This window comes from Gopherus evgoodei, chromosome 5 (genome assembly GCF_007399415.2).
Source record: "Gopherus evgoodei ecotype Sinaloan lineage chromosome 5, rGopEvg1_v1.p, whole genome shotgun sequence".
Taxonomy (NCBI): Eukaryota; Metazoa; Chordata; order Testudines; family Testudinidae; genus Gopherus; species Gopherus evgoodei.
Genome location: NC_044326.1, coordinates 57,733,070 through 57,748,072, shown reverse-complemented (window position 1 = coordinate 57,748,072; position 15,003 = coordinate 57,733,070). Strand labels below are relative to the sequence as shown.

At 40.9% G+C, this 15,003-nt stretch overlaps 1 protein-coding gene across 2 annotated transcripts in view; it reads right to left on the bottom strand.

The window, feature by feature from the left end:
* The window catches only part of ZDHHC2 (zinc finger DHHC-type containing 2), a 59,739-nt gene that overhangs the window by 11,092 nt on the left and 33,644 nt on the right, over positions 1 to 15,003 (bottom strand). For both annotated transcript variants that reach the window (XM_030565639.1, XM_030565638.1), the window contains 6 exons: positions 14,429 to 14,549; positions 9,717 to 9,849; positions 7,586 to 7,712; positions 7,298 to 7,390; positions 3,709 to 3,818; positions 3,086 to 3,172 (listed from right to left, as the gene is read on the bottom strand). In XM_030565639.1, the coding sequence (XP_030421499.1) occupies positions 3,123 to 3,172; positions 3,709 to 3,818; positions 7,298 to 7,390; positions 7,586 to 7,712; positions 9,717 to 9,849; positions 14,429 to 14,549 (634 nt within the window). In that variant the 3' untranslated portion in view covers positions 3,086 to 3,122. The remainder of the gene's footprint in view (positions 1 to 3,085; positions 3,173 to 3,708; positions 3,819 to 7,297; positions 7,391 to 7,585; positions 7,713 to 9,716; positions 9,850 to 14,428; positions 14,550 to 15,003) is intronic.

Below are 15,003 nucleotides of genomic sequence, written 5' to 3'. Positions count from 1 at the left end.
AGAACCATCGAAAAGTACCCCTTGCGGTTAATGTACTGGGCACCCTGGTGTTCCGGTGCCAAAATAGGGATGTGGGTTCCATCTATGGCCCCCCCACAGTTAGGGAATCCCATTGCAGCAAAGCCATCCACAATGGCCTGCACGTTTCCCAGAGTCACAACCTTTCGAAGCAGCAGCTTAATGATTGCTTTGGATACTTCCAGCACAGCGGCCCCCACAGTAGATTTGCCCACTCCAAATTGATTCCCGACTGACCGGTAGCTGTCTGGCGTTGCAAGCTTCCATATGGCTATTGCCACTCGCTTTTCCACTGTGAGGGCTGGTCTCATCCTGGTATTATGCCGCTTCAGGACAGGAGAAAGCGAGTCACAAAGTTCAAAGAAAGTGCTCTTACGCATGCGAAAGTTCCGCAGCCACTGCGAATCGTCCCACACCTGCAGGACTATGCGGTCCCACCAATCAGTGCTTGTTTCCCGTGCCCAAAAGCGGCGCGGAACGGGTAGAACCTCACCCATAACCGTCAGGAGCTCCAACGTGCAGGGGCCCGGGGTGTCAGAAAACTCGTTCTCCAGTTCGTCATCGCTGTCGTCCCCGCATTCAAGCATTCTCTCTTGCATTTCTGCATCATGGGTCAGCAGTGATAGAACGAGAATGCGTGAATTATTTACAGCATTCGCGATCAAGGACAAGAGCAGACCTGGATCCATGTTTGCTGCAAAATGGCGTTTCCCTCACTGCAGCCAGTAAAAACAGCACGAACTGACTGTGTGCCGTTTACAGGAAGGGTGGGGGGGGCTGTACCCAGAACCACCCAGGACGGGGACTTTGATCCCATCATGCACTGGGCTAGTAACCCATAATTCCAAAGGGCAGGGACCCGTGCAGGAACTGTGGGATAGGTACCCAGAGTGCAACGCTCAGGGAAAAGATGGACGCCAGGGAACACGGACGCTCAACATCGATGTAAGTAGCCCTAGTGTGGACGCGCAAAATCGATTTTATAAAGCCTGCTTTATAAAATCGATTTTAATAACATCGATTTTACCCTGTAGTGTGGACGTGGGCTAAGTGGCTCTGGGAAGAAGGATAAAGGAGTTTGAGGCGCAAGTGGTGTTCTCATCCATCTTGGAAAGAAAAGGCCTGGGTAGAGACCATCGAATCGTGGAAATAAACGAATGGCTCCGCAGGTGGTTTCAGAGAGAAGGCTTTGGATTCTTTGACCATGGGATGGTGTTCCAAAAAGGCAGAGTGCTAGGCAGAGACGGGCTCCACCTAACAAAGAGAGGGAAGAACATCTTTGCAAGCAGGCTAGCTAATCTAGTGAGGAGGGCTTTAAACTAGGTTCACTGGGGGAAGGAGACCAAAGCCCTGAGGTAAGTGGGGAAATGAGATACCAGGAGGAAGCATGAGCAGGAGGACTCCTGTCTCATACTGAGAAAGCAAGACGATCAGCAAGTTATCCTCAGTGCCCATACACCAGGGGTTGGCAACTTCTGGCAAGCAGCTCGCCAGGCTAAGCACCCTGGCAGGCCAGGCTAGTTTATTTACCTGCCGTGTCGGCAGGTTTGGCCAATCGCGGCTCCTACTGGCCAGTTTGCCGTCCCAGGCCAATGGGGGTGGCTGGAAGCCGCCACCTGCGCTGCTTCCCACCGCCCCCATTGGCCTGGACGGCCATCCCATGGTCAAAGAATCCAAAGCCTTCTCTCTGACACACCTGCATAGCCATTTTGTTGGCAGGAGGAGTAAATGGAGTCGACGGGGGAGCCACAGCAGTCGATTTGCCACCGTGAAGCTGGCCAGGTAAGTTGAATTAAGCTACTTTGATTTCAGCTACACGAATAGTGTAGCTGAAGTTGCATATCTTAATTCGAAACCCCCCGCTTGTGTATTCCAGGCCTTAGGCTTAGACTTGCGTGTTTTTGCTTTATTTTGCTTGATGACTTACTTTGTTCTGCCTATTATTACTTAAAACCATTTAAATCCTACTTTTTATACTTAATAAAATCACTTTTGTTTATTAATTAACCAGGGTGGAGGAGCAAACAGCTGTGCATATCTCTCTATCAGTGTTACAGAAGGCGGACAATTTATGAGTTTACCCTGTATAAGCTTTACAAGAGTAAAACAGATTTACTTGGGGTTTGGATCCTATTGGGAGCTGGGTGCTAGAGACAGGAGTACTTTGTTAAGTCTTCAGTTTTGGGGGCCTGGTTCAGATCTTAGGTCTGTGCTGCAGCAAGCTAGCGTGTCTGGCTCAACAAGACAGGGTTCTGGAGTCCTAAGCCATCAAAGAAAACGGGCTCTCAGATAGTTTCAGCACATCAGGTGATAGTCCCAAGGGGGTCTCTGTAACCGAATCCATCACAGACATATTTTTATAATTTTAAATCTAAATAAATAAAAAATAAATAACTTAATTCACAGAAGTCGCTGAACAGCCTTCAGAAAGTAAAAGCTTTCAATCACAACCCAACAAAGAATCTGATAATATGATATAGATGTCTACAGTCTCCATTATTTCTAATGATTAATGGGAATTGGTTGTTTCTTTCTGGCATTAAAGAACAAAACTACAAGTTCATTTATTTCAAGTTGTACCACTGAAGTTAATTTCTAGGTTTCTGCCTACTTCTCTTGATCCAAAATACTATAACACATTAGCACTGATCTAGTGGATTGAGTTCAGGGATAAGAGTCACAAATTCTTTAATCTGAATCCTAGCTTTGGCACTGAGTTGCTGTATGGCCTTGGCTAAGTCACAACTTCCATGTCTGTCTTCCTACTAGACAATGGCAATAATAATACTTACATGCCTACATCTAAAGAGTGCTGTAAAGATTAAGTTAATTATTTAGAAAAAGTATTGTTCAATCAAGAAATCTGTGTTTTAGGATAAGCAGGAGAAATTGTTTCCATGTCTGAGGCAGAAACAAAATTAAATTGGAAAAAGCAAAAATGTTGACGAAGTGAGAATAGAAGCAAAACTACCAAGCATATTTTTTATAACTTTTCTATTGTGCAGAAGCACCTCGGAAGGAGTTTAATAGCAGAGTGGCAAATAAAACATAGAAAATACTATCTTACCTTTCCTTGAATATTTAGATGCTTCCATTAACAGTGACTAGGTTTCATTTTCCACAGTTAGTCCAGGATTGCTCATACCTTTGGGGACTGGAAAAAATAATGTTGTAAAGAAAAAGTGTTTAATATATTTTAAAAATAATATACATCAAAACAACATTATATTTGGTTGCCAATCTTCTCCTAGTTTTGTTTCATGTTCCACTGTGTGTAAGTACTGAAAAACATGTATAACTATACAACATCCACTAGCTGCAATAGTCACGAAGGTGCCATCACAGTTTGGAACAAGTGATTAGCTATAACGATTACCTCTCTGATTAAAAAATGTTGGGATTGATCTTGAGAGCCAGTGAACAGCTGCAATTCATATTATCCTTTGTGAGACTTGCAGGTATTCAATATCTTTCACCATCAGGCTCATTAATAGAAGTATAAGAGGGCTTAAACATGCAAGGGACATTTTACAAACATGCACCCCAAATATTATACTTTGTAACAATAAATTCTTTCCCTCCTTATATCTACATCAAATTAAAAGAGAAGTCTTCAGCCATTTTCAGATTACATCTTTCCAACAAGAATTTACATTAAAATTCAATGGGTGTAACAAATTAATCTCTTACCAACTTTGCCCTTTTCGGTATTTGCACTACTTTCCATCCAAGACTGAGTATCAGTAAGAAGGTGGCTCTGGGAATCTCGTAATGTCTTTGGTGGAAAAAGGTGATTCTCGCTAATATGCAATTCAAAGAAAATAAAAATAAAACAGATTAACTTTTAGTTAATACCAAGACCATTACAATACCAATACCAATACCATTTAAACAACTGCTCATGTAACTGTCTTACAAAAATCTTACCTTTGTCATTTTCTGCTGAATTTTTTATTCTAATACAAACCTTCCTTCTAATACAGGCTAAATTTTAGTTCTGTCACACAGACAGAGTACAATCTAAAATGTAATTGTTTAAAACACAACAGAGAAACATTTAACTTACATTTTAACTTTGTTCTTTGGTAAATGTTAAGGACTGGTTAACATGTTTTAACTAATTCCAAACCCACCTAAAGAGAGTGAGTTCAAAATAACGATCACATTTTATTTATAGCTGAAAAAAATGCCAGTTGCCAGCTTCAGTTAATTGTAACCGATGCTCCTTATACCAGCAGCCCCAATCTAACAGCAAACGTGCTATTAGCATTCTACATCCTCTGTGCCCCCACCTCATAGAGTATGTCTGCATACTAGTTGGGAGGTATAATTCCCAACTTGGGTATATGTACACAAGCTAGCTCTGCTTGAACTAGTCCCAAAACTAGCAGTGGGACCATGACGGTATAGGCAACAGCTTGGGTTAGTGCCAAATACGTACCTGGGGCTAAGACAGGACCGTAGTTGTGCAGCTAGTCCGAGCTGGCACCCCCAACCTGCTGCGGCCACACTGCTGTTTTTAAGTGCTAGCTCTAGCAGAGCTAGCGCATATATGTCTACCTAAGATAGGAGTTATACCTCCCAGCTGCTGTGCAGACGTACCCATGGAGAACAAAGAGAAGAGGATCTCTGCCCAATCTAGTCCACCTCCTATGGTCACCTATTTTCTTGCTTTCCAGCATGGTGCAAAAAGAATTATATGAGCAATATTTGTTATTAATGAAAGATGCATACCTAATTAACTAGGCATTATAATTAAATCAATATCTACTCCTTTTATATGTATGAAGTGCCACAAATACCCTATGCTAGAAATAATATACCCACGCTTCCTTGATTAGCCTTTTAACTAGTACTGTTTTTTGTAGTAATAATTATAAAAAAATAATCAGGTAAAAATAAAGTTTTTATTGGAGAAAATATTATAGAATTAAAATACAACTGCTTTATTTGACAGAATACTTCAGCCTAGTCATCTACCTCGCAGAGCAGGTGCATTCCTTTTGCCATGGCAGTGGTTGAGCTGAAATACATTTTTTTTTTCAGCAATAGTGTCTGCAAAATCTCAGCAAGAACAACTGTTCTGAGTTGTAGATAGTTGGATCAACACAATCTGTCTTAGAACAGCAAAAGTTAAGAGTTTCTTGCCATGAGGAGCAGTGAATTTATTTCTCAAGTAAGATCACTTTGATTTGGCTAGTTTGCTTGTTGTGTAGAAATAGCATGGAAGCAGAAGATCTCAAATGTGTACTCAGTGATTTTTATCCAGTTCTGATTAATGAGTGTTTGAATATGCTAGGGAGTCACGTCAAAGACTTGATGAGATAAATCTTATGACTGGAATACTGGGATGGAAGGGTATAACTTGTTCAGGAGATGTTGCATTGTACATCAAAAACATTAATTTGTTCTGAGTACCAGAAGGAGGTGAGTGGCAAACCAGTTGAAAGACTCTTGGTGAAGATAAAAGGGGGGAAAAACAGGGGTAATGTCCTGGTAGGGGTCTACGAAAGGCCACCAAAGCAGGAGCTGGTGATGGATAAGGCATTTCTAGAACAAGTAACAAATATCCAAAACAAAAGACCTGGTAGATATGGGGGACTTTACTACCCAGTCATCTGTTAAAAAGTAATACAGCAAAACAGGAAATGTCCAAATAAGTTTTTGGGATGCACTGGGGACAACTCCTTGTTTCAGAAGGTGACTGGGTAGCAGCAATTTTTTATTTGATTCAGACAAAGAGGAATTGGCTGCGAATCTGAAGGTAAAAGGCAACGTGGAGACAGTGATCATGAAATGATAAATTTCATGAATCTAAGGGAAGGAAAGAATGAGAGCAGCAAAATAAGGACAATGGATTTCAATAAAGCAGACTTTAACAAACTCAGAGAACTGGTAGTATGTAAGGCTCCACGGGAAGAAAATCTAATGGAAAAAGGAATTCAGGAGAACTGGCTGTTTTTCAAAGAGGCAATATTGAAGACAACAGTAAACTATCCCAGTGCAAAGGAAAGAAGGAAGAATAGCAAGAAACCAATACAGCTCCACCAGGACCTCTTTAATGACCTGAAAATCAAAAAAGAATCCTGGAAAAAGTGGAAGCATGGACAAATTGCTCAAGAGGAGTACAAAAGGACAGCACACGCATTTAGGATAAGGCACAAAATGAGGTACACTTGCAAGGGACATAAAAGCCAAAACAAGGACTTTTATACATACATTAGGAGTAAAAGAGAGAGAAAGGATTTCCATTAGATTTGCTACATATTTAGGAAAGCTTTTCCATTTTTCTAAAGTTGAAGAGCTAGACAACATTTCATGTCGTGTAACAAAATAGTAGGTCAGGTTGGTCTATTGATAAAGCAATACAATTTTATTTGGATTTATCATGAATGTTAGAATTACTGACTGAATGCAGCTTGATTGCCTTCTACTGATCTCTGCCAACATTAAAAAAATTATCAGGCACACTTACAGTTACATAAGAAATTGCTAAAAATTGTGGTACACAACGTTAGACATGAGCTACTATTATGTAACCATACCTACCTAGGTTAAGAGGCATTTACATCAGTTTATACCAGTTCTGAAATGATTGCAGCTGTGAAAGGTACTATCACTAGGATTGATAGTAGCATCTAAATATGAGTGAATCTGACATAGAATGACAATTCTGGAATCCCACATTGGTAAAGGCTAAGAATAAATACAGAAGTCAACACACTGATTTTTTTGGAATTTTACCATTTGTATTGCACATTGCCCCAAAAGCACCACTCAAGATTGGGGCCCAATTGTGCAAGATGCTGCACAGAACAAAAAGAAAGAGCCCCTATACTGAAAAACTTGGAACTTAATTTGGGAATATCTCAAACAGGCTCACCAATTAACTGTTTTAGTAGCTATTCAAAGTACAATTTGTTGTGGCTAGATAGACTGTCAAAAGTAATGGATTGGAAAACAGCTGAACTGAGACAAGAAACACAGCTGATAAAAAGGAAATTGCTCTCACATTAAACAGTATTATTCATACTGCATGCTAGGGAGATTTCTTTGCTGGGTTTAAAATGATGAAGGTCTGAAACTGAAAAATCAGCTGAATTAAAAGAACTTGATATAGGTGCCTTAAATTCTGTTTCTTAGTAGGATACTTTTAAAATGCACATGTATATGACCACATTAGTGATAGCTGCCTAAAAATAATAAGCAAATGAAAAGTGGAGAAATTCACAGTATGACAGGTAAATGACAATCTTAAGGCAGATATAAACAGACATACTTTTTAGTTGTTGAATTAAGTCCAACAGGTGTAAAAACTTGTTCAGGATCTTGGTTAACAAGACAAGTTGGGAAGGAGCAACCATCTCCTAGACTACAGAGAAAAAGTTTAGAATCAGTGTAGCACTTCTACAAGCAAAACAAACAATACTTCAAATATTTATTTTACAAATTCCTAATTTCAAAGCACTTGCTTTATTTCATGATTTGGTGTAAAAGAAGTATTGCTGACTACTTTCTGATATCCATATCTCATATATTAAAAGACCTTATTTTTCTTCAAGCATACCTTGTAAATACAGGGAGCAGCCAATATTTCTTCTCATCACCAAACACCTGTCTTAGATTTTTGCTGAAGCCCAAGCTAAAACCATTCTTGTCTGTTCCATGGCGAAATATAGGTGCTCTGAATGCCTCTGGAAAATGAGATAGGTTTGTCATATTTCCTGCCTAAATACATTTTTAATTAACACCCACTGATTCTTTAGATAATTATGCTGGTAACTACAGGCTTATTGGCTTTTTTGGCTATGCAATATTTCCTTTCGGTGGGGGCTGTATAATGCCAGTTCAGGTATTGTGCAGCCTCCCAAAACTACTTCCTTTTGAAAGGTGAAGGCACAGACATTAGTGCCCAATTGCCATATCTAGAGAAGAAGCCCTACTGCTGGGGAGGAGGCAGAAGTTTTCCCTTGTCTGACAGATTCAGTGAGCCAGGGAGTTGTGTGATGTAAAGAGGTCTCCCCATGTAACTGCCCCATAGCAGAGTCCAGCAAGGTAAAAGGCCTAACTGAGGAAATTTTTCAACCCATTCTCAAATCAAACAACTACAAAGGGAGAAAAAGGAAAGGAGCCACCCCCTTTGGCATTTGGTTTCCCTTACACACCTGGACGGATGTGAGAAGTCCACTTTTACTCCTCAGACCTTTATATAAAGGCCTGAGATCTTCATTCTACCCTTTTAGGGTTGTGTAGGGAAATTACTGCACCAACAATAGGAAGAGAAGCGACAGTTAAGTCTAGCACAAGGAGCTGCAGTGTGTCTGATCCACAGCACATTCACAGGAGTTCCCTTTCCACCACATAACTCCTATAGCTGGGTCTTTCCCTTATTGGCCTTACGTAATAAGCCAATCATTTCCTTGTATAAAGTTTACTGTCAGTACACAAGGCCCTCCTGGGACACTGCAGAGATTTTCTTTTTTATTAGGCTATTAACTTACAAGTTGAAGAAGTGCTGAATGTGATCCAGAAAATGTATGAATTAGTTCTAACTTATTATAAGAAAAAAATATATCCTTGCTCCCTAGGGAAACTACTGGAATCCTACTAGTAACAACCATGCTTAAAGTTGTGGCCAGCATAATCGTAACTGTAACATAGACAGGGCCGATGTATTAAGAATATACCTCAAAGTAAAGTAGGGAAGAAGAAATGTAAATATATATATTTATGTTTGATTAAATATCTAATTTTTATAGCTTTATATTCCAGTTCCCTCACACTAAAATAGCATATGCTTGTTTATGAACTCACAAATCTTGATGGGTGCAGTTTATTGTATTAAAAATGAGTATTCTACTTATTTTATTAATGGCTTTTAAATAATCTGATTCATATTTCTTCTCTCATTATGACCAATTTGAATCACTTTCCCACACTTGTTATTTTCTAAACTGAGGTTAGATTTCCTGGGATACTGTGAAAGAGAAACACTAGCAGGAATGAGCTTGAAGCATGCACAGATTCCCTTACAACTGATACTTAGTCAGAGTGTCCTGTTAATATCTGCATTAGCGGGGGGAAAAAACCCAGATCTAATCCTTCCACTCCCCTGCCTCAAACTCAGTGTGCATCAAGAGAGAGTTTAGAGATCTAGAAACTTGTTGCTATCATATTGCTGACTGAAATAATGAACTAACAACAGAGGGTGAAGGTGAGAGAAACACATAGGCTATGTCTACACTACAAGCTATGATGACAGCTAGTGCAAGCATACATACACAAGCAGGGGAACCACACTCCTAGCTCATACTGTGGATGTAGCAAAGACACATCTTTTAGGACCCATCTATGCTACAAATACTATGGAGTCAGGGACCCTGATGCAGTTATGGATGTTGCCAAACATAGACGTGGCCAAATCTGTTACCAGGTAATGGAGACACAGTTAGGCCTCATCCAGGCTACCAGTTTTAACCATGCTGCAACTGATTATACTTTTAATATAGTTAGGGCTTTAGACTGCGGTACCATCATCCTGAGTCTCTGCACTCATTTACTACTAAGAAAGCAAAGTGGCCTTTCCATGCACCTTTTGTATGTGATTCATTATGTGATATCAACAGCTTGATACAACTGGAATAAGCACAAAGATAATAATACTCACTGATGGCAATGTAGACTGTGACATTACTTACCTAATGTAGATTTATTCTTGCTGACTAGCCAACAATGATAACCAAAAAGAGAGGATAAACTGACTGAAAACATGGCTGCAGCAAAGAATAAAAACATGATATGGAACTTGGCTTGAGTATCAGGAAGTCCAGTCTATAAAGAAGGAAAGAAAACCAAAACGTTAAGGCAGGGAAAATAACTACTCCTTTAGCCATATTAATAATATCCACTCAGCCAAGATCTGGGTCAAGTTCTGCACTGACACACACACCCCTATGCAACCAGCATCTTTCAGGAAAGAAGTAGTCCCTTTAGAGAGAAAGGGACACATTCTACCCCCCCCCAATGTTCTTTCAAGGGGCATGAATTAGAGCAGAACTTGGCCTTTTCAACAGAGAAAATATACAGCAACTCCTCACTTAATGTTGTAGTTATATTCCTGAAAAATGCAACTTTCAGCGAAACGATGTTAAGCGAATCCAATTTCCCCCTAAGAATCAATGTAAATGGGGGGGAAGGGTAGGTTCCAGGGAAATTTTTTTCACCAGACAAAAGACATATACATATACAGTATAAGTTTTAAACAATTTTAAACAAACAATTTAATACTGTACATAGCAACGATGATTGTGAAGCTTGGTTGAAGTGGTGGAGTCAGACGGTAGAAGAGGGTGGATCATCTGGTTGCTCCTCTTGCTGAACTTTCCCAACTCGAAAAAACACATCTAAAGATGGTTTTTTTGCTTTCCTTTTATTTCCCTTGGTAAATTTTTTTAAAGCAAGTCATTACATGACCAACTGCCCTAATCACTTTGGAGCTGCATTCCCTGTCAGGATCGTCATCACTAAGGATTTGCAAGCCAGCTTTGATTATTTGGAAAGCTTCAGAAAGATGTTTGGCAGTCAAATTCCAATGGGTTGATTCTTCCTTTACTTCTTGGCCCTCTTCTTCCATTGCTCTCCTCACCTCTAGTTGCATCAGATCTTTCACTGATTAGTTCTTCTCCATGGGATTGCAGAAGTTGTGTAACGTTGGCTTCCTCTCCCTCATCAAAACCCGCTTTCTTGGCTAAGCCAAGGACAGCGGGGACAACATTTAAAAAGTCATTTTTAAGTCACTGAAACATTCAGGCTGCAACTTCCCCCACACACCATTCATGCACGTGTGAGTAACTTCAGCCCAGAACTCACTGATGTTATTGATGCACTTGAGGATGTTGTAGTCATGCCAAAATTGCTGAATCATAGGTTTGCCTTCCTTATTGGTGTCTCTGATGAGCTGGTTGAAAGCACAGCATAAGTAAAACACCTTAAATGCAGCGATGGATCCTTGGTCCCTGTGTTGGATGAATGATGTGGTGTTAGGTGGCAGAAAGACAACGTTGACGTTTTCGCACAGCTCGTCCAGGTTGACTGGATGAGCTGGTGCATTATCAATAAGCAATAAACTCTTGAAATCAAGATTTTCCTTGGCAGAGTATTCCTTCTATGCAAGGACAGCATGGAGAGTCAGCCATTCTGAAAAAATAGGTCCAGTTATCCATGTCTTCTTATTGGATCTCCAAATGACTGGAAGGTGTTCCTTTGAAAATCCCTTGAGAGCTTGTGGTGTTTCGGATTGGTACATTGTCAGAGGTTTCATCTTCATGTCTCTGGCAGCATTACCACCTAGAAGCAAGGTTAGGTGGTCTTTAGTTGCTTTAAATCTGGGTGCTGTCTTCTCTTGGGAAATGTAAGTCCGCTCAGGCATCCTCTTCCAATAGAGGCCCATTTCATTGACACTGAAGACTTACTTGGGGAGTAGCCACCTTCCTCAATTATTTTCTTGAGATAGTCTGGGGATTTTTTAGCTGCGGCAGTATCAGCACTAGCTGCCTCACCGGGCATCTTCATATTATGCAGGTGGAAGCATCTCTTGAATTGATCAAACCATCCCCGACTTGCCGTGAACTTCTCCGTCTGTGATCCTTCACCTTGGTTTCTCTTCAAATTGTCATACAAACTTTTTGCCTTAGCTTGTATCACTAGCAAACTTAGAGGTATGTTTTGTTGGTTTTGATCCTCTATCCACACTGAGAAAAGACGCTCCTTTTTTTTGCCTAATAACTTCTTGATCGACTTATTGTAGTAGCACTACAGGTGTTACACACGGAGCACTAGCCCTGATCTTGTTGGCATTACTCCGAATTTTTCCTCAATGGTTGGAGTAAGACCAAGAGTGATGCCAATGTCTACCACATGCTCGCCTGCATCAAAATGCCTTAAAGTGTCTAATTTAGTACCCAAAGTAATGGTTTCCTACTGCTAGGAACTCCACTATCACTTGCTGGAGGTTTTGACTCGTGATCCTGGGTGATAATCCTCTGGACAGCACAGGCACACGCTACTCTTCACTCCCTTCAGCCTGGAGTGACTGGGGGATTGTAACATCAACTAAAGTAAAAGAATTTGGAAAACTCATGGTAAAACAATTCCCTTATTGGTTCTGTGCATCCCTATACTGCTTCTCCCCACTTGCTAGAGCGAAGTAGGTGCTGGAATACTATTAACTTGCTTTGGGCGGGCTGCCGCCCCCTTAGTTCTCACCCCCCTCCTGCGAAGGGGGGGAAGCGTGGATGGACGTTGTGTATTCAGGTGCAAGACAGCAAGGCAGGGCCGCCGCTGTGCACCCACCACAGCTGCTTTGCAGGCAGCTGGTGATCTCGGGCGAAGCCTCCGCAAGTGCTCAGCATAGTGCTCTATTCCTGAGCAGGGCAACATCTAAGCCATAAAGCAATGGTGAATCACTGGGGAGTAGTGTGCACGTGGAGTTGTGTTTACAACCTATAGTAGTTGGAGGGTGTCCCTGCCTTAACCCACACAGGCACAACCTGCTGCAGACAATGAGTGGGCAAGGAGGCTGAAGGTGTCAATATGAGTCTAGGAAGCACCTTGAGCAGCAGCAGTGGCAGCTTCCCCTATTGCGACTCAGGTACCAGCCAGGCGCTGACTTTGCCGGAGAGTGCTCAATCCCCGGCTCTGCCCCAGGCCCACCCCCACTCCCATTCCCCTTCCCTCGAGCACGCTGCGTTCCTCAATGCTGCAAACGGTGGATTGTGGTAGGGCAGGAGGCACGAAGTGCTGATCTGTTGCTGGCGGGTGGGAGGCACTGCACTGGGGTGGAGGGGAGATGATATGGGGGCTGCCGGCCCACCCTGGTTCCAAGCCCTCATGAGGATGGGCTGCTCTTCCAGAGAATCCTGCAAGCAGAGGACAAAGAGGCGGCCAAACAACGTTTATAAGGGAACACTGTGCAACTTTAAACGAGCATGTTCTCTAATAGAACGGCAACGTTAACAACGAAACAATGTTAACCGGGAAGACGTTAAGTGAGGAGTTACTGTAAATATTGACAACAACAGAAGTTCTTTAAACACATTTGAATCGCAATTACACACTGAAGTGGCTTTTAGAGTAGAGCCTTTCATATTTAAAATAACAACTTGTAAACTAATCCTGTCAGAATGACTGATCTATAGTACACAAAGAAAAACAGCACTGTTATAAATCTAAGGGCATATTCTATGGTGTACATTCAGATGACAGTCGCAGAACATATTCATAAGCCAGGCCTAGTGGACTGATTTAAATCAAGTGATTTATTTCACCAATTTTGATTAAATAAAAAAGCTGGAAACCTTGAGTTTAATCTCGTTTTGCATTACTTTAGTTACCTTCCTATGTGGGGTTGATTCTCATTGGTTGGTAACCATTAAAATGTGTCGATTTGCATATCCCATGGACTTAAATGAAAGTTATGTGTGCACAGCTGATGGGATGATGGGTCTTACACCTGAAATATACTAGTGGTGTCTGGTTACCACTGAACACCATATGCCCGCCAGCCTTGTTTGGAAGCAAGGTCAACCTACCTAACATCCAAAAACATATTCAGTTTTGCAGCTGAAGACTCTTAGGGTATGTCTACACAGGAACTAGGCAACCGTGGCTGGCCTGTGCCAGCCTACTCAGGCTAGCAGGGCTCATGCTGCGGGCCTGTTTCATTGCTGTGTAGACATCTGGGCTTGGGTTGGAGCCATGGCTCTAGGACCCTGCAAGGTGGGAAGGTCCCAGAAGTTGGGTTCCAACCCAAAGTCCATAAGTCTACACTGCAATGAAACAGCCCTGCAGCCTGAGTCCCGTGAGCCTGAATGGCTGGCACGGCCAGCCACAGGTGTCTAGTTGCTGTATCGATGTACCCTTTGTTTGTGCTTATGATAAGGCACATATGAGAGCACAAAATCAGAGTCAGCTGCTGAGGCCAGCTTAAATTGTAGCTTAGTGACCAAATGTTACAGAGTTAAATATTTCTTATAGCCTCTTTCCGCTTTTTCATACATTGAACAATTTTATTGTCACCATCTTGAAGTGTGAAGACACACAGAAACTAAAATCTATTCACTTCACTTTCTTCCACATCACAATGTTTGACATAATATCACCACTCAGGAAAACTCAATTTTTAAGAGAAGACTGTAGTCTGTGGGAGGAAAGTTCACACTTTTATGAACACAGACTACAAATTAAAAACTAAACGAATTAATGTGACTATAAATATTGATATTTTACAACTCAAAAGGAGATATATGTATACACTTGCTAAATACATAGCCCTGAACAATAAGAATTGACAGCCTTTACATTTACAGACTACACTTTACAAATAAGAATATGGGTAAAGGTAAGTACTTACTGTCCAGAATTTGATAAAATACTGTAAATCTGTTGCAGCAATGAAAAGGCAGTACAGTAGAGAATAAGCCAAGAAAAGAAGGAAAAATTTGTAATTGGAGAATCCAACGCAGTGGTTCACCCTGGCAACAACAAAAATAAGTACATGAAAAACTGAATGAAAACAAATACATTTTAATAATCCTTATTTAATTGCTTTAGTCTAATTTTTAATGTACTCATTTACTGTAAAATAATTTAGCATAAATCTGTAAACAAAAGTAATAGTTTCCTGTATCTCTCTCTAGTGCCATAAACTGGCTATGAAATTCTTCATTAAGACATTCTTTAAAAAAGAATTTAATACAGATGGATGAGATAAACAGCTGTTTTGCTTTTGGACTCCAAAGTAGTATTTCAAAGAACTTCCACAAGGCCCTCCCCATGCTCTCTCAATGTCAACAAAAATCCGCAGGCTGAAATCAGGCATAGAAAGGGCCTAATTTGAAAAGAATATTTTTGACAAATTAACTATGGATGAATATCAGGATTTTGCAGAGAAACTTCCAAGTCTTAACTATGGCAATCTCCAATATG